Source organism: Protopterus annectens, chromosome 12.part0, assembly GCF_019279795.1.
Source record: "Protopterus annectens isolate FY-2018-M chromosome 12.part0, PAN1.0, whole genome shotgun sequence".
NCBI lineage: Eukaryota > Metazoa > Chordata > Ceratodontiformes > Protopteridae > Protopterus > Protopterus annectens.
Window position 1 is genome coordinate 238,700,172 of NC_056746.1, and position 27,986 is coordinate 238,728,157.

Below are 27,986 nucleotides of genomic sequence, written 5' to 3' on the forward strand. Positions count from 1 at the left end.
AGTACTGGGAGTGCAAGCAACACAACTCCGCCACAATAATGTGACAGTGCATAGTCTCAGTCAGGTAAGCCGCTTGCTATTTTTGTCGTGGTTTACACACCTGTATGGGCTTTTATATCACTCCACCTTCAGCCTGCAAGATTCATTTCACTTACTTCACCATCTGTTATCTAAGGAATTCCTTATTGGCAGGGCAGTTGAGGACAGTAAAAAAACGCAAAGGGCAAAAGCACAAGAGATTGCACTCCTTGCAAAGATGTGCCATGGCATGAACATCGCTTGGGGTGTATTGACAGGGATAATCACTGAATGCTAAACCATAATCAGAGGGATGAGATAGCATTTTCAGGCAATCACATTCACCCCCTTTTCTTCATATAGGAGGGCAAAGGTGTTCAGTTGCATTTTGAAGCCAAGCACTGCCAGAAGCAGCAGTATGTCCTTTTTACAATATCACCAATTAATTGCATGCTATTTGTTTTCCTGTAGAATTTGATAAGAAACCTCAAAGGTCAAACTTATTTTCTCAGCTTTGCCATACTAAAACCATTTGCCCAGTATTGCAGACCTTGTGTTGCCATATGCGACTACATGGAAAATGGCTTACAATAACTGGGACTCACTCAACTCCCTGATAGAACGTATTAGTCCTATGTTTATTTATGCTAGTTTTATTTTATCAGTATCTATTCTGAGGCATCAGGTCTCACTGCAGCTAACAATTTTTGTTTATCTTCATGGTACTTAGAGCAGGATACAGTTACAGCAAAAGATCAACCTAGGAACTAGAAATCTAATGCACTTCAGTCTAAAATCTACAAATATTGCAATTATTTGAAGTTTCCGGCTAGATGTCTTGTGACTCAAATTTCAGATTAATAATGAAAGCACAAGTATTTTTCATTTTCAGGTTCATTGATTCATGATGTCAATTTCTGTACCAACAAAGTACACACACACACACACACACACACACACACACACACACACACACACACACACACACACACACACACACACACACACACACACACAAATAAAAACACAATACACATACATGCAAAATTACACAATGGCATTAAATTCCTTTGACATACCAACAACCATGATGTTAAACTCAAATGCTGTTTTCATTGCCTTGCGACGCATCTGATCTAGTACAGCTTCAATTCCAACATAGCCAAAGAGTTCCGGGCTCAAGCCTTCAGTTTCGTCATTTGGTGTGAGCTCCACATCTGAGTCAGGGTCTTTTTCTGCCATGCTGTAAGTTTTCCCTTCTATGTTCTTTGCAGGTTCTGGAAGGGCAGAAATTTGATAACTACATTACTTGTCAGGAAAAAAAAAAAAAAGAGGAAGCGAGAATTACAACATTTGAATGCTCAGTTACTGAACAGCTTTGTGAGTATGAAATAGTGAAAACATATGAAATTGTACTCTAAGTTAAGGGGACATCTAAAAATTCACAGTAATTTGCTAAAGGGAACACAAACAGCATTCTCAGTGCTACGCGTACAGCTTTTACTTTTATTTAAATGTCGTCTCGTATACAAAAATGTATTAAAAAGATTTTTAGACACACCAGCAAACCAAAAACTGAAGATGATGTTTAAAACAGTAATGTGCAATGAAATGCATAATAACTTAATAACTTCCTAGACAAGATCAGCTGTTACTTAATCTAAATGGCACACATAAGTCCAATCCTTTCCGCCCCTGGCTCTGAGCACTTCACAAACCACTCCTGGTCATAATATTTCTCAAGTGAATTTGGCCTTTTGCCACTTTCTGTCATTTTACAGTACAGGAGAAGGAAGATGAATCCCTGATAGATTATGAAGTTATTACTTTGTAAGCTATACAAAAAGCAAAGCACAAAAGCAATTTACCTCCTTCTCTTTCTATTTGATGGACTGTTTGTAACTATGTTGATATCAGCTTTTATCACCTTTCTCATCTTTCAGGAGTTTACAAGTGCACTTGGTTTTGTTTTTCTGATCTGAAAAATTACACGGCTGGTGCATACATGAAGTGTGCTGAAAAAACACCTACATTGCAAACTTCCAGTAAAAATATTAATTCCTTATAACATATGCCCATTTACGTCAGCACTTGATGACATTACAGGATTCTAAGATCACTCATTTGTGCTTATTTCTTTTCTTACTTTAAAAATCATAAAAATACAATAATTTCCTACCACCATGACAGTTTAATGTTAAATACTGTGTTAGTACAGTTAATGAAACAGGGAAATACAGCATGACCCCTACATGAACATGGAAATAAGGAGGCATGCAACAAATTAGCATGTTGATTATTTCTTTCTTGCCTGTCACATGCCAACATGTAAGGAATACATTAGCGAATATTGCATCTGAATTAATTGAGTCTGAAGATATCAAATCAAAGAAGAAACTGAAAATAATCCTTAAATCGATAGTGCTGCTTGCAGTGGGGCTGTGCCTCTTGTTCTGTCCCCACATTCCCACTTATTAATAACTAATTCTGAGGCTACACTCCCTTTCAGATAGATTGTCTGGTTTTCCAGCCAGATCAGGTCCTCCCCCTTACTCCAAGGTAGCATAGCCTCAGAGTATATATATATATATATATATATATATATATATATATATATATATATATATATATATATATATATATACAGAGAGAGAGAGTGAGAGAGACCGAGAGCGAGCAAGCAACCTGGAACATGGATGATGTAAAGTGATCACAGGAGGATTCAGGAGGATGCAGTCTCCCCACTGAAAAAAATCAGTTTTTTTTTGTGAGTATAACCCAGTTTTGTGTATACTGCATTTACTTAATAAAACTACATTGCAAGCAATAATACCAGTAGACTGCACAAAACATTCTCTGTAATTTTAATGGTACTTCAAAACTGTTATATATTTAACATAGTGACATTTCTATGTTTAATTCTTTGGACCATTCTTTTAAATAAGAATATTAATTACAAGGTGCAAACTACAAATTGGGTTTATGGAGTAATGTAGCAGTCAAGTCGAAACATACAAACTACAAATGGTGTCATGTCCACTTCTACAGGTGTTACTTCTTCTAAATTTCACATTCATTACAATAGATGTTTAAACCGATGTTTAGCATTCCAATTCTGTCATCAGACTCAGATTCTTTAATTCTGATGCTATCTTATGTACCTAGCTGGTCATAGTTAGCCAATCCATGGCCTGTTATTGTGTGCGATTAGCAATGATATCAGCTGCTTACGTGCATCTGATGTCAGGGCTTACTTTGCAGTCATTTATCCTTTAAATAGAGATCAGTGAAGGGAAAGCTACCTCAATTTTTTTCAGGGATAACATTCTCTTTTAGGTGTAAATAAGAAACAATAATACTGGCTGGCTACTAAACAAGTTTTAGGGAATTTTTAATAGCCTGCAATGCAAAGCATGATGATTCATTTAATTTTTTCATTAGAAAAAATGACAATAGAGGATGCAAATACCAAGCTATAACTGTTGGTCTTCATAGTAGTAGATCAAATAAATTAATCTCTGAGCTATAATGGAAGAATGCCCACAACACTGCGATTGTTTGTTTTAATTATATAAAGAAGTGACTGGAACAGTAGGCAAAGCTGCCAACTTGAATGGGACCAAGGGACTCTGGTCTCCCAACACTTGATAAGCTGAAGAGAACCCACCCAATAATTAAACGAACATCCATAGTGCAGAAAAAATTATCAGAAAATTCAACTCATGTCTCTCCCTTTGTCACTCTCAGAGACTTGCAGCATTTGTGCAACAATTTCAAATAGAAACTTCATGTCACTCCTACTGCTCAAATTAGTATCCAGCTTCATTCCACGGCTCTCTGCTCAACTTCCAAGTTGGACTTGAGAATTATTTACACATTTTCTTAACTTTTTCTTTTTTTTAACACACCTTTATTGAATTATCACTTGTGACATAGGCAATTTTACATTTATACAAAAGTAATCAAACTGTATTAAATTAATATTAATAAACATTATATTTCACACATATATTGCTATATATCATATAATCTAAGTAACACTACATAAATTATACAAATCTTGCCCCTTTTTTCGGCAAGAAGCATCTTTATTAAGCCATCACATATAACATAAGTCTCACTCTCTCCTACTATGGACACAACAGAAGAGTCTTTGTGGGTTCTGTTTAAGCAGCTTTATTTTATACAAACACATCACGATAGAAGTTTACTGACTTTAACTTAAGTAACTTATACAAGCTAACTGCTGTATTCATGTATGCTTATTCCTTGGCTGTGTTCTCAAAATGGCACTAGGAATGACGTGCTTATTTACATGTGGACTCTCAGTCTTTGACGTGCTACTTAAAGATACAGCACACAGCACGTGCTCTCTGATCTACAATAAGAAATCATACATTTACATAAATGAAAACAAACTACACTGACACAATCCTAGTTGCATGCATTTTACATCACATACCATACCGACACACTCCCAGTTGCAAACATTATACTTCACTTTTACATGAACTACCCAATCATTTTTAGTCAAACATTACATAGCTCATTTAAGTCCTGCCTTCTTTTAAACCTCATTCATCCCCTGTATTTGCTGTTCCCACAATTCCCATTTTTCCAATGTAGTATGCTCCTACAATTTTCTATAGATCTCAATTCCAGTTGTTTTGTCTCTGTTTCTTACTACATTCACTACTAATATAGTTTGTTTAGATTTTGATTTCTATTTTCTATTAATTGCTTTTTTGGCAGCCACCATAATTTGACACAGCAGGGGCTTATGTCTAGGCAATTCCAATTCTGCATCATACCTAAGAAAAATCATCTCCCTTGTCATCCCGCAGGGAATCCTTAAAGTCCACCAACCCACTAGACTCCCAGAAAGCATGTTTCCAAGTAGTGTTTTCCTCCCATTACACCTCCAACATTTTCTGATCCTTCCCACTGCCTGCAAAAAATACTGTAATTCTGCTGCACTGCTCCCCACTATTTATCATCGTCATGGAAACTAAGGAGCTCACCAGTTCTTGCTGTCTAGTAAGGAGCCAGCGACAGTGCTAATAATTTTAGCAATGTAGCTGGGTGTAATGGTTTTGCAATCAGAGGTTTTCTACAGCTGATCAAGGTTTAAATTATCAGAGCTTCATTTGCCAGCAGAAAAAAATATCGAGTGACAGAACATCAATGCTTTTCCCATAGGAAATCTGGTGTGATTTCTAAGTGTGGGCCAGCAATGACTCACTTCTTTTGGGAGATTCCTCCCTTCTTTGAGTTGGTGCAACCCACGAGATGGTATATCTATCTATCTATATATATATATATATATATATATATATATATATATATATATATATACATACATATATATATATATATATATATATATATATATATATATATACATATATATACATATATATATACATATATATATATATATATATATATATATATATATATATATATATATATATATATATATATATATATATATATATATATATACATATATATATAGGTATATATAAGTTCAGGGCATGGAGGAGGGGTGCTTGCCCCCCTACCAAAAATGCTTACAGTTACATTTTTCAGCCTTCTGTGATCTGGACACTATTTTTCATTAGTTTGTATTGTTACCTTTCTAGATGTCAACGAATCACAGCAGAACCATAATCAGGCTTTCTCTCTCTCCTTGGTTAGACTGTAACCTTTCAGTTCCCTTGTGTTAATGTGTAACTGTTCTCAAGCTATATGAAAGCAGCCACAGAATCCAGTAACTGACTTAAAGCAAAAGAAATAAAGATAAAAATAAATATATTATACTGACAATACCCCAGGTCTGATCTTGAAGAGACATGATAATGTATTAAATGAATGCTTTTCAACTAAAGCTGAAAACTATTCTTTTTAATTAAATCTGCTTCTGTTACACTGTTACGTAACTCACTAAACTGTTTATTTGAAATCACTGTTTTTCTTTTAAGTATGCTGACTGTTATTATTATTAAACACATCAATAATTAAATAATGCATCTCCTTTGACTTATGACTGTTTTTACATAACTAACTGAATTTGTTGTTGATTTTATTAGAGCTTCATTAAGAAAATGTGAGCAATGTGATCTTAATCCTGCTTATCATTCAAAAAATGTGTTACACCAGTAAGGCTAAGGTAATGTAAACTGAGGCATTCATTTCATTGGTTGGCAAAACATTCTTGGTACTTGATCAAATGATTTGCATATTTAATAGATTTTAATTCAATCATGAATACGTTTATAAAATGGCGCAAGATAAAAACTACCACCTTCTCTATACTGAAGAGTCATCGGTTCAGAGTAGAGGAACTGAGAAAGGCGGGGGGTCCAAGGTTTCAGTACACTGGAGTATTCTCCTCTGCTGAGTTACGGTGATCTCTCTCTCTCTGTATATATATATATATATATATATATATATATATATATATATATATATATATGGGTTACCTTCATTTCATCGACAGCTCATTTCACTGACAAGCAAATCAGCAAGACCAATTCACTGAAAGTTCATTTCACTGAAAACTCATTTCACTGACAAATCATTTAGTTGACAGTTATATATGGCCTGTTCCCCACTGTAGTATGATCCTGGAGTTAGTATATATAGTAAAGGGGGTGGGGGGCACAGCCCCCCACATACTTTGGTTGTATATGGTTTTCTGCAAAACGGTTATTCATTGCAGTTGTAAGTATCCATCTGTATAGTTTAAAACATTTATAATATGTGGGGGGGCTACGTCCCCAAACCCCCCAATGTGGGGGCTGTGCCCCCCCACACCCTCCTTACTATATATTCCAACTCCAGGATCGCACTACAGTGGGGAACTGGCCATATATAACTGCTGATGAAATGAGTTTCAGTGAAATGAGTTGTCAGTGAAATGAACTTTCAGTGAATTGGTCTTGCTGATTTGGCTGTCAATGAAATGAAGGTAACCCATATACATATATATATATATATATATATATATATATATATATATATGTGTGTGTGTGTGTGTGTAGGTCTACTTCATTTGATCGAAAGACCATTTGACCTAAACCCATTTGATCGAAAGTTCATTTGATCGAAAAACAGTATTCAAGGCAAATAACAGGGATTTGTCTCCCTCCCAAATGTCATGGACCCTGGAGTTGGTATATATAGTTTGGGGGCGAAGCCCCCTATCTATTTTCATTTAAAATCTGTACTTTTTGTTTTATTTTCTTCTTTTAAAGGAAACTAGGTGGGGGGCTTTGCCCCCCACACCCCCTAACTATATATACCAACTCCAGGGTCACACGACATTGGGGAGGGGGACAAATCCCAGTTTTATGCCTTGAATACTGGTTTTTTGATCAAATGAAATTTCAATCAACTGGGTTTAGGTCAAATGGTCTTTCAATCAAATGAAATAGACCCATATATATATATATATATATATATATATATATATATATATATATATATATATATATATATGTATAAGTATATGGAACCCGGACACTTGCGCAAATTTAACATTCACCAAAAGTCAAATTCGCGCTCACACATAACCGAAATTGCTGTTCATCGAAGGAGCAATTTCGGGTATGTGTGAGTGGTGTGCCAGTTGCACTGCGGTGCGAGTAAGGGAATATTCCTTTACTCCACTGTAGTGCGACCTTGGAGTGAGAATATTTAAGTGGGGGGGGGGGTGTGGGGGCACATTTAATTAGAGTTTTTGTTTTTTTTTTTTTGCAGTTTAATGGAAGCGGTTTTTCGATTAAAGCGCTTTCGTTAAACTGTGATCGGTATATATGGATTCGGACACTTGCTTTTTCGAGCAAGTGTCCTAGATCCATATATGTGTATATATATATATATATATATATATATATATATATATGTATATATATATATATATATATATATATATATATATGTGTGTGTGTGTGTGTGTGTGTGTGTGTGCAAATGGACAGAGATTGAGTAGCCCAACCCTCAGTACTGAGAACTACTGGAGAGAAGCTCCTTCTTACAAAAAAAAAAAAACAGGTATAACAATGTGTTAAGAATTTGATGTTTTTTAATCACAAACTGTCTTTGTCAAGACTTATAGGATTAGGTCTTATACTTCTGTTAGCCACTAATAGAATCAGCCTGAAAGTACATGCTTTCATTTGCTACTTTGTTACTAAATGCCCCTTTGTGCAACTGCTTTGGCATTATCTTGTTTATTTACATGTTACCACATCCTTCCTTCCTTTCTTTTTTCTTACTCTTACCAGTTCTGGATGGGCATGAATATACCTCTCTTTCAACTGCCTTCACAATCATGAATGACAGAGCTCTGTATTGCTGTACTTAACATAAACTTTTGCCCACCTTAATTATTTATAATGTATTAACATCTGTTTACTGGGATAGTCTGACTGGATCAGTAAAGTAATCCCGCATCAGTGAAGGCTCAGGGGAGAAGAGTTCCAGACATCAATATGTAAAGGACAAAGTACACAAACCAGAAAAAAGCTAATAACTTGCTTGCAAGGTAACTTAATAATATATAATATAAATTAAGCTTATGATTAAACAGTAGTAACAAAGAAACAGTGGTAACAAAGACGTTAGTCTTACATATTTACAATAAATTGTACTGGAAGTTAGTCACAAATTATAAACACAAAACAGACTTGTGGTAGTTCTAGTAACAAACTACATGCACAAAGCAAATGCATGGTAGGTCAGTTTCAAAGATCCTACCATCACTTACCCAAGTCCACTGTCTTATATAAGGTAAGAAGGATACAGGTGAGGTATATCCCCACACTGTTGAGTGAAGAAAGATAAAACATATGCATACAATGTCAACATTATATGTACGACTTCTAATGTGCTGGACAGCTCATCCTTCCAAGCTCAATATGCTAGCCCAGTTAACCCAATTAACTAGTAAAATGGTGTTGGACAGTAGTCATGAGGGTAAGTAGAAATTTATATCAAGGCCGTTTATGATAAACACATATGTCATAATTTTGTTCTTTATGTTGTTGAATATATTGTTCAAAAACAATGGGCAGCATGATTGGTCAGTGGAAAGACCTCTGTCTCACAGCCTTAGTGCCCAGGTTCAGTCTTGATTTCTGGTCACTGTCTACATAGATTTGCATCTTCTCCCTTGATTTGCCTTTTTTTTTCAGTACTTCACTTTCATCCCACATTCCAGAGCAGCCATGGTGGTGCAGCGGTTAGCGTTGCCACCTTTCAGCAAGAGGTTCTCCGGTTTGATTTTTGGCTGGGGTGCCTTCTGTGCAGAGTCTGCTTGTGGTCCCTGTGGTCCCATGGGTTTCCTCCGGGTACTCCGGTCTCCTTCCACATCCCAAAGACATGCTGTAGGTGGAACACTATAAATTGACCCTAGGTGTGTGTGTGCATGTGTGTGCCTTTTGTGGAAGGTTGGGCACCGGGCTGGCAACTCGACACCATAAAACTCCACTGCCAATCGTTCTGCGGACCATTGTTCCACTGTTGTGACCCCTAACCGGGAAATGCCACATTCCAATAGTTCAACTGCCTTATACTGCCTGCACTGGATTATCCATATATTTATATGGGGTATTAACCCTTGTCCTTGTAGCCTAGGTCAGCCTAGGTCAAGAACGAAAACAAAAAATGAAGAGTAACAGCTAAAATCACACATTTACTAAAACAAAATTAATACAACTTCAGGAACTTTGGTATTTTGCTTCTAAGGGAGCTCAGCAAAAATAAAGTAAATCAGTCAACACACACTGATAACAATTAACACACAACCAGTAAAAAACAGTTTCAATAAGGCGTAGTGAAATTCAGTGAAAAGCACAGCAATGTGATTTCACATACACACCCTATTACAAATAAAATAAATGTAATGAATTCTAACAGCATCTCACTGATCATAATAAAAACATGCAAGAGTAATCAATATTTTATAAAGGCATGCTTTCAACTGCTAGAACTCTTGTTTTGTTATGTATATGCTTTCATAACTTAATATTCTATTCGGGCATGACTTTGTCAGTGTTCCAGGGATCATCTTCACAGATCCAGTGTTTACTTTATTGGGCAGAGTCCTTTTGAATCTATCCTATAACCAAGAGTTCTAGCATTGTCTCTTTTGTATTACACCTCCTTGGGAGCCAACCGATATTTTAAACTACATCTTACAACTGGCTCCTAAAATTTTAGATCTCAAAAGACCCATTCATGAAATTTCTATACCTGTGTCTTCACAATCATCCCCCCATCCTGGCTAACAGTTTTCTTCACCTTGTGATAGTCTGCAAAATCAACAGTAGGGATATCCATACATGTCCTGAGGGGCTCCCCTATAAGGCAGGCTGCTAGTACGTGTGACCAAGATGGCAGATTGCACCCTCCTGACCAGTAATCATCTCAAACATAATGTAACTAAATATGTTTCAAAGTCTTTATTTATTTACTGACATATGTTTAAAGGGAAAGTCCAAGTAGGCACAATGTACCTATTTGCAGTGGAGGCCTGTGGCTCTGAAAAGCTCCAATATATATAATCATATACATATTAACGAATTTCAGAATGCATCCTCAAATACTTATTAAAGAATTTCCGAACACATCTAGTATGGTTTACTATGCTAAAGTTCATGTAACGATATATCAACATATCATTTAAGTGACTGCTTAAGACATAATTCATAATAGCAAATCTGGCAAGTGCTGAAAATGTTTGACATTCAGCTTTTTTCTTTATTTGAAATTTTTATGCACCCCACAATGAAAAGGAAAAGGGGTCTATATCATGTTGTCGAATTCTTAAAAGTTCGAACGTCATATGGTCGACACCATATGATCGAACTTTTAAAAGTGTGAATGTTTCAACGGAGATTTCCATACAGTGAAGAATGGGAAGAGTTCCCTTTTCTGCACTGCACTGCGAGCTCAGAGTTGGTATATTTAAAGAGCGGGGGGTGTGGGGGGTGCATGGGGGCTTGCCTCCTTGCTTAAACCGTTAAGGTATGTTTTTCTTTGGTTTATTTTTTTTATTACATTTTCGAGCTTTTAAAAGTTCGATCATATGGTGTCGACCATATGAGGTTCAAACGTAAGTTCGATTATGTGATATAGATGCAAGAAAAAGTATTCCACATGAGAAAACATACAGCTAGAGTAAACAGTACACAATACAGTCACTAGAGATGCGGCATGTAAAAAATATTTAGAATGCACAGTGTTGTACAATACAATTTCTAATGCACAAGGTATAACAGTATCACTTTTAGCCAGCAAGCACTTGAATATGTCTTCCTTATCTGTTAAATGCTTCCATTTAGGTGATGGTGGAATGCTGCACAATGACCCACTTCTAATGTCCTCCACATGATTCTGCTCCAGTTGTACCTCCTTTAAAGCATCAATCAAAAAAGTGCTTCTAACCAAAGAGACTTCTTAAATCTCCTGTGCCTTCCTTCCACTGCATTATGACTTTATGGGTAGTCCAAACAGGGTGCATTCCAGTGATTCCAAAACTTAATTTCCAGCAAAGGCAATGTATGTTCGGTGAGTGACTTCTGTGTGCTATACCTTCTAGACCTTCCCAGAATGTAATTTTCTTTAAAAAATTACACAATAACTTATCAATTTCTGGCATGTCTGCCTCAGTTTGTGTAAAAGTATCTGTAACATAATCTGGACATACGAAAGCAAAGCTAGGAATCTCTTTACACAGCATGGCAAAATTGCTGTTACTACCAAACTCTACAGCAATCTCAGCTTCTGAATATTACACCATATGGACTGGCATAAATAAAACTAGCAACCTTTTGGTATGGTGTCAGGGATATTCTTTGTTAAGCTTTTCACTGCTCCTTTTTCAAAATCACTCAAAGTCATTACAGACTTAAAATCAAAATGTAAGTCTGCTCAAACTTCCTTCAGCAATGTCCAAAACATGTCATAGCACACTCCTCTGATATGCTAGGTAAAATTTCATATAGTGTTTCTATATATATTCTCACCATCTTCATTAATGATCTCCACAGCATATGCCAAGATGCAACTGTTATACAATATGTTGATCACTCAACATTAGTCTGCTCAGCCAACAACCCACGCAAACTCCTCTATAACCCAAAAAGCCTTCCAAATTCCAGAAACCTGGTTTCTTAACAAAAACCTATAACGTAATCCCAAAAAGACCAAACTGTTGCTATTTAAACCAGACAAATCCATCTCAATGCTTAACACACTCAATATTGTGTCCAGAGATGGGACTATCATCTCTCCAGACACTCATACTCAATGCTAGTAGTGACCATTGACAACAACCTCAAGTTTGATCTACATATAAATCAAACTATTAAAAACATTCACAAAAAACTGGGCAGTCTTTATAAAAACAAACCATTTCTTACCCAACCTACTAGAATAACCATAGCTCAAACCCACCTCCTCTCCACACTATTCTATGCCGTTCCCATCTTCACCAACCTACCCAAAACTGAAACGGCCAAGTTTAACATCTGCTACAATCAAACTGCAAAATTTGTACCGGTGTCCCATACCATGCCCACAACTGCTATTCACTAAATCAGCTTAACTGGCTTGAATTCCCAAATCTCCTCTCATTCCATCAGCTTTCTTTCACCCATAAACTCCTACTACTTCCTGAAAAAAACCCAGCACTATCTAATCTACTTAAACTACAAACTAATACCAGACAACTTTGCTCTAGTGATAAAAGACTAATCAAGGTGACCAAAAGAAATAACACAGCAGGTGACTCCCTGTTCCCTAACTACATCGGTAAAATTTGGAACTCATTACCTTCTGCTGGTACCTCACCTAACTCAATGGTTACATTCAAAAAGCTACTAAAGGAACACCTAAAACTCACATGGCTATGCCCTTGCTACCCACCAGGTTGACCCATATCGCAGCCTCTGACCCACTCTCGTGTTCTTGCTACCCACCAGGCTGACCCATATCATACACACCCTCTGATCCACTCTCATGCCCTTGCTACCCACCAGGTTGACCCATATCGCAGCCTCTGACCTACTCTCGTGCCCTTGCTACCCACCAGGCTGACCCATATCATACACACCCTCTGATCCACTCTCATGCCCTTGCTACCCACCAGGTTGACCCATATCATACACACCCTCTGACCCACTCTCGTGCCCTTGCTACCCACCAGATTGACCCATATCATACACACCCTCTGACCCACTCTCGTGCCCTTGCTACCCACCAGGTTGACCCATATCATACACACCCTCTGACCCACTCTCGTGCCCTTGCTACCCACCAGGCTGACCCATATCATACACACCCTCTGACCCACTCTCGTGCCCTTGCTACCCACCAGATTGACCCATATCATACACACCCTCTGACCAACTCTCGTGCCCTTGCTACCCACCAGATTGACCCATATCATACACACCCTCTGACCCACTCTCGTGCTCCTTTTCACTTCTATCCCTTCAAGAAGAATCTGACTCCTCCTTATAGTGCCTCACCTGCGAAAACAGTCAGCAATTATACACATTTCAACTTTAAACCCAACCACATCTCACAAAACTAACCCTAACATCCACTCCCAACTCCCTTTTACTTACATTTGTCTCATCAATGTTATTACTGGAAACCGATATATTCTAAGTAATACTTTACTCAACTTAAACTATGGAATTTTGTTAAAACTTGCGACTATCAATGAATATTGTAGTTTGTAACTTTAAAACTATGGAATCGTGTTAAATCATGTATTCACCTATGAATACTTGCTTGATATGTAGAAATCTCATAGTTGTTTGTTCTTAATCTGTGGAGCTTTTCTTCCCGGGCCTTTGCTGAAAATGGACATGTATCCAGTCGGACTCTCCCGGTCAACAAATGTAAAATAAATAAAATAAAAAATAAACAAGGATGTTTTCTGAAGCACATAACATTTCAATATTTGTGACTGTAGTTGGTTGCACACTATGCTGACCACTATGCTTTATGATGAATGTACCATACTTAATGGGCAGCAAGGAGGATTGAAGCTTTAATTTGGTGAAAAAACGCTTTTTAACTTTCTGTCTGACCCTATGAACAGTTTGTTTTAAAGGAGCGGTATCAGGCCAGTGATTTACAACAGTCATAGATGGGGCAGCTATCACCTCTGATAAGATTTTACAAGAATCATCTGTACTACTTACTACCTTTCTATTAATAGTATCCGTTGCCTTACTCAGCTCAGAGGCTCACAGGTTGGTACTAGGCTATTGGCCCAAGGGCCTATACAAGCCTAGCCATAACAATTCCCTGGATATTTCTTCCCACATTATTTACTTTTCTGGATGGTCTACCCCTGTCTAGCAGGGCGACTGCACTAACTTCAACTGGGTCTAGCCCATTGTGGTGTACGGTAATTTGTAACAACTCTTCCCCGTCTGCCTTAGATACTGTCATGTACTTGCCTTTATATTTTGCACTACAATTCCTATTATACTACCAGTAAGTCTTCTAATTTGTTTTTCTAGATGGTAGTGATATCCATTTACATTCAGCAAGCATTTACCTTTTCATGATGGTAGTAAGCTATACATATGTCCAACTTCACCAGGAGCAATATTACTAATATCTTCTTCCATTTTTGCAGTATTCCCGTGTATACCCATACAGCTAATTATGATTTACATTCTCTGTTTATCTAACAGAGGTAGACATTTGATGTATGAACATCGATGTCTACATAGCTTACATGTACATTCCTTAAAAATATAATTCACATCTACACAGTTCCACAACTTATCTAGTGTATAACACTACCATATTTACAATAGGTTCTCCAAGAGATACTGTATACATCAGTGAATGTGTAATTCGCAACATTAATTATGCTGACATCATCTTCCTGAAGGTAAACACCTACTCCAGCTCTTCTCTTTTATTTTGGTGTTATGCTTTAGGATACAATCCCTTTTCAACATTGTCATCTCAACTTTCTTTGTGTTATCCTCCTGCATGCCCACGTTTTGATAGTAAACCTGTTATATAACATTGTTAAAGTACATATCAGAACTTACAAACCAGAAAAGATGCAGTTAAAGCACAATTGCAGAATGTACAATGAAAACATAATGTTTCATACAATAACATCAGCATGGAAGATGAGAAGCCTTTTTCTTTTTCATGTTTTTTTGAGAAAAAGAGATGGGAAGGATATAAGTTAATACAAGAAATACAATGTCAAGCAGGTATTTGTAAGGCGATCTGACTGGGGGAGATGAGTAGTAAACAGAGTAGAGAAGAGATCTGAAAATTAAAGGGTAGGGGTTTAAATTGGATTGAAGCAGGAGCATAGCCTTGATTTGGATAGGAATTCCTTTACCGTATGCTTAAAGTCAAGATTCTTAGTATTAGACCTAAAGGAAAGTGATAAAGCAGTCTAGATTTGGCTGTGGAGTAAGAGCAAAGGCAATGGCCAGGGTCTTTGTAAGATTTGTGGATGGAAAGGAGTTGTTTTTTGTCTTATCTAAGTGACCTATAGGGAAGGTAACTATGGAGAGTGAAACTAAAGGCAGGGCAAGCTGAGGGTTTATATATTATATTGTGAGAGGTGATTATCAAGAGGTATGTTAGGTAGTGAGGAAGTTCAAGTATGTGTGATGCATGCAGTGCTGTGCTGTGCTGTGATAGGAAAATTGTTTAGTTCCAGGAGCAAATTTCACAATTTTGTGGTAGAAAATTTCAAGTCTGGATTTCAGGGAGGGTAGGCTGGACAAAATTGGGGCTCCCTAGAAGAGACATGGAAGCAGGTATGTGGTTGCAAGGTTAGACTTGGTAAAGGGGCTTCAGTGGGGGTACCATCTAAAGTTGGGCTACTGACATTGCTGTTGTCACCATCCCTCCAGTGGCGACAGCTTTGTTACAAATATTACGCAAGTATTTTTAGGCAAATAAATTCTAACTAGGAGTGACTGTTAGGCTGTTCGGTACAGCTTCAGCCATCCACTAGATTCACCAGATGTAGAGAAATTGATGCATGTGACTATTGTAGAGGCTTAAAACTGAAGTTTATTACAGGAAAATTAAAACACAACTGTACTGATCTGTATAGTGACAGGTGGAAAATAATACTGTCTTACTGCTCTCAGTAGTAATAGATGCCACTGCCTTTAGTTCTTTGCATAAACCGTTACTTAGAGGTAGTACTTCACCTTTAGTAACACATTTCAGACAAAGTCTATGATGCACACAAATATCTTCACCACTCATTCTGGTAGGAAAACAAGCTGTGTTTGTTTTTTACTTTTCCCATCTGAATTTAAAGAGCTCTAAAGCAAACATTTCATTCATGGTAGCAATGAAGGAAAATGGTTAACTGTTCCTCATCTCTCTTTTCCTGTTCTGTAACAGAATGGTTCACCAGCCAAGATACTCTCTCAGCATTAGGATGAACAGGTGACAGAATGGTTTGTGCATAAAGGGATACAATAATAAATGTTAATAGTGTTTTTGCAGCAACAGAATTGCAGTTTTTCTCTGTCTCTCTCACTCTCAGTTTCTGTGTGCCTCCTTCTCTTTCCCTGTCTTTCTCTGTCTCTGTTTCTGTCTCTCTGTCTCTGTATGTCTCTCTCTATCCCTTTTTCTCTGTTTCTGTGTGTCTCTGCCCCCCCCCCCCTTGCACCAGCCAGTTGCAGTGACTTACAAATGGGCAGGAGCGTACTTGTTTTCCATCAGGTCTTCCCCGACAGATTTAAAAATTAACTCGACAAGAACAGAACAGAGCCATTCTTTTGCACAATCTTCCTCCCAAGATTAAGACAGGTCTTGAATGCAAACTTTGGGATAACAGCAGTAACCAGACGTTCTGCCAGTACTGGCATATAGGCAGAACAATACAAGTAATGGATAAACATTCAGGAGATAAAACTTTCAAATAATTACTTCAAAACAAATCATCTTACCACAGTAGCAGTTGGAACACCAAGGAAAACTCAGTTAAAACAAACAGATGTGTTACCAATGAAGCTTGTCCAAAGATGACAACTACCAGACAGCTCTAATTCTTAAACATAACTACCAGACATACATTTCAAGGTTTAAAGGTGAACTGTCCTTCTACCCTTTCACCACTCTTTAAAGAAATGTGGTTTCCAACTACTAATACTCTCACGACATAACTCTCCTAACCAAGGAATGCCCTCTCTTTCGAACATCCTCTGAAGACTCCCTCAGAGAATTCAACTTGAGTCTCCTGAAGAACCCTGCCATTATTCAGCTAGAGGTCATTAAATATGCAGCTGGCTATCCTATTTATAACCTTAAAGGATCATCTACTCAAATATCTCAACTGCCCTAAAATGTTTACTCACCTAGCAGACCTATATCCATTGTACCCAGCAGTGCCATCCAGTGGAGACCGCAGCATTTTTTGTAGGGGGGTGCAAACCCAGAGCCCCCCAGTCTGCCACCCACACATAGCCCCCCACACAGCCTTCCAGTGTCCCATTACTTGGCTATTTCTCCCCAGCTGCTGTAAACCTTGTTCAAAATTGGCAGACTCCATACTGTTTTATGCTTTACTTCTACAATGATTACAAATATTTGGATTTAATTTACAACTTTTACTTCAAATTTTACAGCATAAACACTGATGCACATTTGTTAAGCAAAGCAATGAAACAAACTTAGCATTAAAACTTTTCTGCCTTTGAAATTCACATTCACTGAAACGACATTGAAACCCACATTCAAAGAAAATGCATCTGGCCAGTGGTGGTTTGTTTACCTTTGGGCTGTTTTAAATCACAGGCCCCTTGCACACATTTTAGGACCATGCAAACGTTCTTTGATTCACCTTCCTGATAGTATTGTTATAATATATAATAATTAAATGACATCTCTTGTATAATACAGCACCACTTGTTAGAATGTGCTTCAAAGTTATAGTGTTGAACATTTTTCCATTAAGAAATGAAACAAACCATATGGCCTAATAATGACAAAGCTGGTCAATTCAGAACATTACAACCATAAAAGGCCACTCAGACTTCTGTCATTACAAAACACCAATATGTCAATATGCACAATCTCTGCAGAAGTAAAAGTCATCTAAATAATTCCACATTTAAGAGATCTGAAACTAATGAAGAGGTTGCTGCTAGAAAACAACTTTATATTTCAGTGTTTCATCTACAAATTCATTGCCTGCTGCCATTGAAGAATGAATTGCTTATGTTACATTAAAAATGGTAAGTTGGTATATTGCAATAGGAAATGGATGGCAAACTGAAAAACAGATTCATAGTTACTAGGCATCTCATCCAAAGGAGGACATACTGAGGACTGCATCTCCCCACCCCCTTAACATACAAATCTACATGCTGTGGGAGTAGAACCAACAGTCTTCTACATCAAGATGCAAGTATGCTACCTGCTGTACTACTAACACTGCTTTAAAATTCCATACCACAGTAGTGATACCATTTGCTAAACAAAACAGTTGCACATTTTAAGCAGACTTAGCATGAGCAGCAGGAAACCTCTTTCCTGAAGCATACAATTCCTTGAAAATGCACTTGAAAATAAATTCCACCTGCTAACTCTAGGGCATTTCTCTCTCTCTCTCTCTCTCTCTCTCTCGTACACACACACACACACACACACACACACACACACACACACACACACACACACACACACACACACACACACCTCAACCTCTTAGTGCAAGAAATCTAGACTAAACCTAAAATAAATAGGGACAGATTATAAATATTGCTCACATGAACTTAGAAAATTTCTAGAATAACAGGATGTGTGTTAGTATGCATTTATCTAAAGGATATGAAGTCTAAAACTCAAATGCTTAACATTTTTTCTGATTTCAGTCCTCAATGATTTGCCAGAATAACACAATTTTATGGGAAACAAACCAAAAATATGAGGCAAACATCTGGAAAATTGGAAGGTATGAACCCCACCCCCCACATCCTTCTTACACACATAAGGCAAGACAGGTTACAAATGATTTTTGCCTCATTTGAACACATTCTTTGCATGGATGAGAGCAATTGATGGTGAGATAAACATGATGGTTGCCATTACAAGGTAGACTTATTTTCTCAAACTTCACAATTCTACTTACTTTTTTTCATAACTAGCAGGAATTGACTCAAGAAAAAAAATGAACTCTAAGAAGTAGCAAAACTGAGACAGCACTAAGATATTTTATAACTGTTTTCCTTATATTCTGTACCCTTTTAGTAAAAATGTTGCATTGTAATTTTTATAAAACAAGTAGTAGAGTTAAATGAATATTCCAAGTCATGTATATAACTACAGTAAGCTTCTTGGTTCTACAGAGGATTTCCCCCAGTACTTTGTAACATGGCTGTGCTTGCTGCCACAGCATGAAAAACACGTGCATGTACAACCTAATACTTTTGTTTTAATGTTATTAAAAGAATACTGGATAGTGAAAGAGTAGGAATCTTAGAACGCATAAGAGAAAAAGGTCCACAGGCAGGTTTGATACCATTTTAGTGAACAACAGTGCATATACTACTAAACAATGCTAAACACAGACTTTGCAATTTCACAGTTAATACAAAAAAACACACAATTTCCTATCTTCCTAAAAGATTTTTGGTATACACATATATGTCTTTCTATAGATATAATCAGGCCTAAGCTTATATGATAGCCAAAATAACTTATGTGTATGGACTGCTAATTCATAAGTAGCATTCCAGTACAGTAGGAGGAACAGTCCTCTTATAAGGCGTACTGGCATACTTTCATGCAACAGCCACCAGCATAATCCTGCCTGTGAAATAAGGGTAGAATTGGGTAAGGGTAGCCAAGCAGTTTTGCAGATGTCAACAAGTATACCCCCTCCCAAGATTCTAACATCTTTCTTGCATTTCTTTCAAATAAGGCTATTTGCAGGTACACACACACACACACACACACACACACACACACACACACACACACACACACACACACACTATCTAGTTCTTACACACACACACACACACACACACACACACACACACACACACACACACACACACACACACCTACCTTTACCTACCTACTTTTTACACACATTCACACACCCCTCCCTACCTACCTACTTCTTACACACACACAGACACACAGAGCTATCTACTTCTTACGCACACACACACACACACACACACACACACACACACACACACACACACACACCTACCTACCTACTTCATGAACACAGAGACACACATACACAGACACACGCATACACACACACACACACACACACACACACACACACACACACCCCTCTTAAACACTAAACACTAAACACACACATGCACACACCTATCTTTCCCTTGTCCATTCATCTGCAGTCCAAATGTCTTCTGGAATTCAAATTCTGTGCACACAGGAAAGTTGAAGACATAAACAATCAATTGCGTCTGTGCAACCGGACACAAAGGGCATTCTGACAGAAGAACACCCTTAAAAAAACATATATATATTTTTTTAAATTAAAAGAAATTTAATCTCCCGGCTCGCCAGTGGGCCTATTGCTGGAACTGGCTGTGATCGGGGGGGGGGGGGCACTTTTGGTGCCATCATTCGATATTACGGTATATCTGTCTATGTATGTATGTATCTGTCTATATAGATTAGATAGATAGGTAGATATACATACACACACACACACTCACACACACACACTCACACACAAAAAAAAAATATATATATATATATATATATATATTTATATACACAGACACACAGACACACACACATATATATATATTTATATATATATATATATATATATATATATATATATATATATATATATATATATATATATATCAAAAATATATCAAAATAGAAATGATGAACACCAAGCCACAGCTAGAAGCATATATATAAAAAACTGCTTTAATATATCTTTAAAACTGTTATAACAAATAGGTAAGTGCTTTCACACAGACAACTGTGCTTCATCAGACCATAACACACAATAAAAGTACATACATTTATATATGTAGATACATTAAATTATTAATTCAAACCAGCCAATAAAAAACAAACAGCAATAAAACATATCACTCATTTAAAAAGGCCTCGTCTCTTTAATATGGGTTTAATGGATGTCTTACCATTAATGCCTGGATATTTCTCAGCCTGCAAACTAATGATCCAATGTAACTCACGTCCCTCAGTGTAATTCTTCAGATCTCCACCCTGGGCATTAGTGACAGTTATCAGTTAGAGGAAGGATGTATGAGATTGGAAAGTTTAAAGAAGTAGCTGAAAGGATGGTGGTACAGAATAAGTGAAACATTGACGTTTATTATTAGGTAGGAACAGTTTAATTGAGACCTCAAGAAGACAGAAAATAATATGGCAAAAATTTTTATAGATTGAAGTTTGTAGATTTTTGCTTTGAATTATGGAATTGTGTCATGCAAGCTATTGTAGGAAATGCAACCTTAACAGCCATGGAATACATGAGGAAAAGTGGGAGAAAATCCTGGTATATAAATATAGAGATCTGAGGAGGCTGGCTGGGGAATTGGGGGTGGGAGGGCGGGTTAAGTGGGACACAGCTATGCAGTCATTCAGCCTGCACATGCTCACCTATGCAGTAGGAGTCAATCAGCCTGCACATGCTCACCTATACAGTAGGAATCAATCAGCCTGCACATGCTCACCTATGCAGTAGGAGTCAATCAGCTTGCACATGCTCACCTATGCAGTAGGAGTCAATCAGCCTGCACATGCTCACCTATGCAGTAGGAATCAATCAGCCTGCACATGCTCAGTGAGTTGAAGTGTCACCAGGTAAGCTGTTATGCTTCCTTAGAATCACTATAATGAAATCAACCAGAAAACAGCCACTTATAAAAAATATATAGTGTGTATATGAGTTAAGGGGGTTGGCAGTACTGGTCTCTGTTTAGGGCAATAGATATTATGAATTGTTTCCCGGCAGGCAAGAATAGGTTGCATGGGGTTGTCTGGATGGTAAAGATAGCACTCTTGGATCCCTTAGGTACAGCTATATAATCACTTTAATCCTAACAGGTAAATGTGTGACTCTTCTTTAGTACAGCAGCGGCTAGTACCTTGTACACATAATTCAAGTAGTATCATCCTTTCTGCATTAAGCTGGATCCACGTGCATTGCTTTGACTACCAAACGAGGAAAAAATCTCAAATCTTAACAGTCCCTACCAATTCTGAAAAAGACAGCAAAGCAACAATTAGGGAAATGCCAGTTAAAGAGGGCTCATTGTCAGATTACAACAGCAACAGGTGCCACTGAGAAGACTGTTAACCGAGACAGTACACAGGAATGTGTTTTAAAACATAGACATTGAGTAGTGCTACTAAAGAGACAGTCCTTAAGAAGTATTACAATACGAAAGAATGTAGTATAGAACTGAGAAAGAGATACAGATGAAAAATCACTGAAGAAACATAATTAGCGCTGGATCGTTGCCCCAAATATCAATATTGCTGCAAGATCAATTACAACTCTGTCACATTCAAACATACTGAAAGCAAAAGGGCCCCCGAACAACAACAAAAAAAAAATAGCCTACTCTAAGGTATGCAATGTCAGTAGGTCATAGTTACTTATGAGGGGTATAAAGGTGCTTTGGTAGGGTGGAAGCTAAAGGGTTCACAATTTGGAGATTTTATTATCAGTGCAGATCTGCACATCTGACTCTGTGAAGAAGGGACTTGCCACAGTGTTGTCTGATGGATTGGCGTGGGTCCCATGTATTTATAACTGCTCTGAAGGATCGACATGGGTCCCATGTATTTAAACTGCTCTGACGGATCGGCGTGGGTCTCATGTATTTATGACTGCTCTGATGGATAGGCGTGGGTCCCATGTGGATTGGTGTGGGTTCCATGTATTTATAACTGCTCTGATAGGTTGGCGTGGGTTACATGTATTTATAACTGCTCTGATGGATCGGCATGGGTCCCATGTATTTATGTTTCCTGCATTATTCCCTGACAGGAATGTGGAGGTAGGCCTCTTTTAGGTCTAGGGTGGCTAGCCAAGCATTCTTGGAGAGCATAGGTAGCAGTTGCTGGAGGGTGAGCATTTTGAATTTTGGTATCACTAGGAAGGTGTTTAGAATTGATAGATCGAGGATGGGTGCCAGGTGCCCTCTTTTCTGGGTAGCAGAAAAAGTCTGGAGTAGAAACCTTGGCCTAACTGTTCTAAAGGAACGTGCTCTATTGCCCTCATAGAGAGTAGGGAAAAGATTTGCTGTTTTGCCTCTGCCCACTGGTTTGGTGGTAGATCTGGGAACCCTTTTGCGGTTGGAAGAGTGTGGAAAGAAAACTTGTATCCCTGGGACACTATGCTGAGGACCCAGCGGTCATTGGAAATGGTGGCCCAGGTGCTTGCGTGGAAGCAGAGTTTTCCTCCTAGGGGCAAGTGCAGGTCAGCAGAGAGAGGGGGTGGGGGAGGAGAGTCATTATGAATTCTTACCATGAGGGGGTGGCTTAGAACTCCCTGGTTTTGAAGTGGAGGAACTCCACTGCTTTGATCTCTGCATTATCTGTGGCTGTTGTCTGGGGGGTCTGCTTCCCCAGGGTCTGGGATGAACTGACTTTGTGGGGTCAGGAAAGGACCAGTGCTTGGAGGGGCAATGCCTGCTGAACCTGAGTGGCTGGACCTGTAGGAAATCCTTAACTGTCTGCATTGATTTAGCTTTTTCTTCCATCTTTTTAAGACCTCCTCTGCCTTGGTGCCAAATAAGTTGTCCTTGTGCAAGGGTGCATCCAATAATTTAGATTTGACATGGTCTGGCAAGGGCTGTTCCTTAAGCCAAGCATGCCTTCTAAGGACAGAGCCAATGACTGCTGCCCTGCAAGAAGCTTCTAGGGCATCAAAACCACAGTGTAAGGTGTGCTTAGTTACTTGACTAGCAGAGTGCATTAACTCTTGTAACTCTTTAGATTCTGCACAAGCAGGAAAGAAAGACCCTTTTTGTTTGAGGAGTTCCATGGTATGTTGCTGAAATTTTAGCATATGGAACTGACAATTTAGTGCTCTGATAGCAAGAGTAGCAGAGGTGCATACTTTTTTACACCATCTGTCTAGTGCTCGGGAATCCCTATCTGAGGTGTGGGATTCTTAGCAGAGGTTGCTTTAATTCCTTTAGGCCCTTGAAAAATTACCTCAGGGTCAGCAGTAGGATTTTTCAAAAAGAAATTTGTGTGAGTCAGGGACTCTGTAATACCTGTCAGGTTTTCTGGGAGCAGAAGGAAGGGTGTCAGGAGTCAAACTGGATTCCAGGAAAACTTCGTCCACAACATCCAGGACTGGAGGAATGGCCAGGGGTCTGTACTGTGGAAGATGTAAGAATTCTCTGAGTCTTTTTTAGACTGAGGGTAGTCCTGACATTCCCATTGGAAATGCTCCCTTAAGGTATGAAGGGTTTCCCCAAAGGAAAAGTCCTCAGGTGGGGAGGCTGAAGGAATGGATTCCTCTGCATCAGAATCCTCATAAGCAGAGAGGGGTTGCATGTCTTCATATGTAGATGCATTGGAGTCATCAGAGTCCTGTTCAGATAAAACTACTGGGGACAGATCTCTTTTCCTTTTGGAAGGGGTAGCTTGGCTTTCCCTGATCAGCATGATAAGGTCTTCTGCCATTTTAAGCATTTGAGACTGAGGCAAGGAAGCAGGGGCCTGAGATTGGGTCGTCAGTTTCTTAGGTGTGGTTCGTACCCTGGGCCTTAGAAAGTCAGTAGTTTTTGAAAGAATGGTAGACCCGAAAGAAGTCGTCAGTTTGTATCGAGAATCGATAGTGCGAAGTACTTCCTCGGATGCCGGTGCCTGCTCAGCGACTCCAGACCGATCCAAGGTAGAGTCAACCGCAAGATCCTTAGTCGAAGAAGAGTTTTGCAGCATATCAAACTCTGAAAGGGTCTCCATAGTGGGCTGCAAATCCACAGAAGCGGGCATCAGGGGCTGCAAAACTGTCTCACTGAGGACCAGACAACTGATGACTAGCTTAACGGAAGCGTCGTCGGTAGGTTTGGATCTGTGCAGTCTGTCTCTGTCTTTATCTTTATGCTTTTTCAGAAGATCTGCTGTAGGATGGCTTACTGAAGCCATATCAGAATTCAAGGACTGCAAGCAAAAATATCTAGCAAACAAAAAGGGCCCAATGATGTATAGTTCTGGCATTAAGCAAAGCACAAAAGTGACAGCGAGGGACGTCGTGGTCTGGGCCTAAGCAAGTGACTCATTAAGAATGAAATCCCGGTGTGGTATTTGCTTTCCACAGGTGAGACTATTGTTAACTTTTTCTGACATTGGTTAGAGCATGAAAAAAGGGTCCACAATGGGGTACTTAGCTTTAGAAGACTTCAACTTCAATTCAGAAGATGAAACTCAGGTAGCAGCCAACCGGCACTTGTGTGAACTACTTCTGCTTCGGGCTCCTCGGCAAGAAAGACTGGTGTAATGGCGTTGACTGCCTTACTTTATACCACTGATGACCTGACGTCAGTCCTGAAGTGACAACAACTGACACAGAAATACTATGCCTCTGGTATTCAGGCCGGCCGAGGGCTACCCTGGCAGAGAAAACCCAAATGTGATGACTGCAACAGTGAAATATGAAGAACATCTCTGATGGATCTTCATGGGTCTCATGTATTTATAACTGCTCTGATGGATCGGCGTGGGTCCTATGTATTTATAACTGCTCTGATGGATAGGCATGGGTCCCATGTATTTATAGCTACTCTGATGGATCGGCGTGGGTCCCATGTATTTACAACTGCTCTAATGGATCGGCGTGGGTCCCATGTATTTATAACTGCTGTGATGGATCAGCGTGGGTCCCATGTACTTAGATCTGCTCTGATGGATTGGCATGGATCCCATGTATTTATAACTGCTCTGATGGATCATCAGGGCTCCCATGTATTTATAACTGCTCTGATGGATCAGCGTGGGTCCCAAGTATTTATAACTTCCCTGATGGATCGGCATGGGTCCCATGTACTTTGTAACTGCTCTGATGGATCGACATGGGTCCCATGTATTTATAACTGCTCTGATGGATCGGTGTGGGTCCTATACATTTATAACTGCAATGATGGATTGGTGTGGGTCCCATGTATATATAACTACTCTGATGGATTGGCGTGGGTCCCACGTATTTATAATTGCATACCTTACACTGCATCCATTTTTACCCTTCTGCTCTTATGTTCCATTATGTCTACCATATGAATCATGAAATATTTTTATCTACTGGTAGATTGTTTCAGCCGTGTGTACCACACCTGGAATAAGTAAAGAATTACATCTGAACTGAAAGTGATCTAAAGCAGAAATTCATATTCAGACTGCACAGAAGTATAAACATATCCATTTAAAAAAAGAATACTTATTTTTTTATTTATTCTGGGAAACCAAATGTTTTTAAGCCCAAGTTTGTGTAACATCAGAGATGGAGTATAGGAAGAGTAAGAGTGAAGGGGGCTTGGATACTTCCAAAAACACTTCTAGACTGGACTTTGTACTCTTTTCTGCAATGTTAGACTTCAGACAGCAGTGTACAGTGACCTGCAGTTCTTTGAAGAAGTTGCTTCATAACCATGGCTGCCATACAGGTTTGTGAATAAAGAACAAGAAATGAACAGCAGACTATCCTTTGAAGTAGCTCACTCTCCTCAGCTACAGTATTACCAGAGACTCGCTCTGCTACTTCTCCTTGCCAAGGCTGTAACTCATGGCTGGATACGCTTTTCAAATCTTTTCAAATCTTGAGGTATTATCCAAAGTGCAGACAGCTATAATCAGCAGCATTAAGTACTGTTATCCTATGTCCATGGTTTATTATTAAAACTAAAAAAGGCCCTCACCTGAAGTAGATTGCACCATATTAGTTATGCATAAATAAGAAAAAGAATTGTTTCCATTTCACATTTCTTTACTACAGTAAATACATCAAGCAAGAAAAAAAGAAAGCTTTAAACTAGTGCAACTAGTTGTAACTTGTGCACAACTAAATAAGCATTTCCATGCCCCTCCTAAAGCTGGCGGAGTTTCATGTTTTTAGTTTTTAACTATGGTCCTAGTCTGGAGTTAAACAAATCTTTTCAGAGCCCAGAGGGGCTGGATGAGCTTTGCTGCTTATAAAATAAGAATAGCTCCACAGTGTGGGTGTATTTTCTTGCAGTGTTCTGCCAAACATAGAAACATGCTGCGACAAATATTACAAGTGATAGTATGATTTAAAGAGATCTACCTCACTTCTATTTTCTCCATAAACACTGTGAACTACAACTTTATAAGTGAATTATCAGTAATGTAATTTATTCACTCCATACCTCTCAACCTCTTAAAATAAAAGTGGGAGAAAGACCCAAAATAGGGACAATTTTTAAATATTGCTGTTACAAATTTAGAAAGTTGATAGAATAACAACTTTTGCATTAACATGAATTTTCTGAAGGATATGAAGTCTGAAACTCATATTCCTGTCATTTTCTAACTTCAGTCATTAATGATTTGCCACTAACTTGCTAGAAAAAAAAATTTATGAAAAAGGATCAAAAATATGAGACCAAAATTTGGACATCCTGCGAATCTGTACAGTTGAGAGGTATGATTCACTCACAATTTTTTTTTTCTTAGTTAGCTTCAGAAAACTTAGAATAACATGACACAGTGCACCAGCCAGCCCACCAGAGTTTCCATTACCTCTAGCATTATCTAGTGTTCCTGTCAATTACCTTTCCTACGTTATGGCAAAATGGAATGGATAATCAGATGATTTTGTTCCACTTTTGTCTCTTTTGATGGGCTAACAAAGGTAAGTTTTTCAGCCCTTTCACTTAACCACAGTTTCTTCTCTTTCTTTAAACTAAATCTATCATCCAGTTCTGACAATT

General features: G+C 38.4%; 1 protein-coding gene across 4 annotated transcripts in view; it reads right to left on the reverse strand.

Annotated features, from left to right (window-relative positions):
• The window catches only part of LOC122816479 (neuronal-specific septin-3-like), a 1,898,421-nt gene that overhangs the window by 399,086 nt on the left and 1,471,349 nt on the right, over nucleotides 1-27,986 (reverse strand). For 3 of the 4 annotated variants that reach the window (XM_044089300.1, XM_044089301.1, XM_044089302.1), the window contains one exon: nucleotides 1,098-1,295. In XM_044089300.1, the coding sequence (XP_043945235.1) occupies nucleotides 1,098-1,295 (198 nt within the window). Of the gene's footprint in view, nucleotides 1-1,097; nucleotides 1,296-1,579; nucleotides 1,650-27,986 lie in introns of those variants that run through there. The other variant, XM_044089303.1, reaches the window with a different exon arrangement.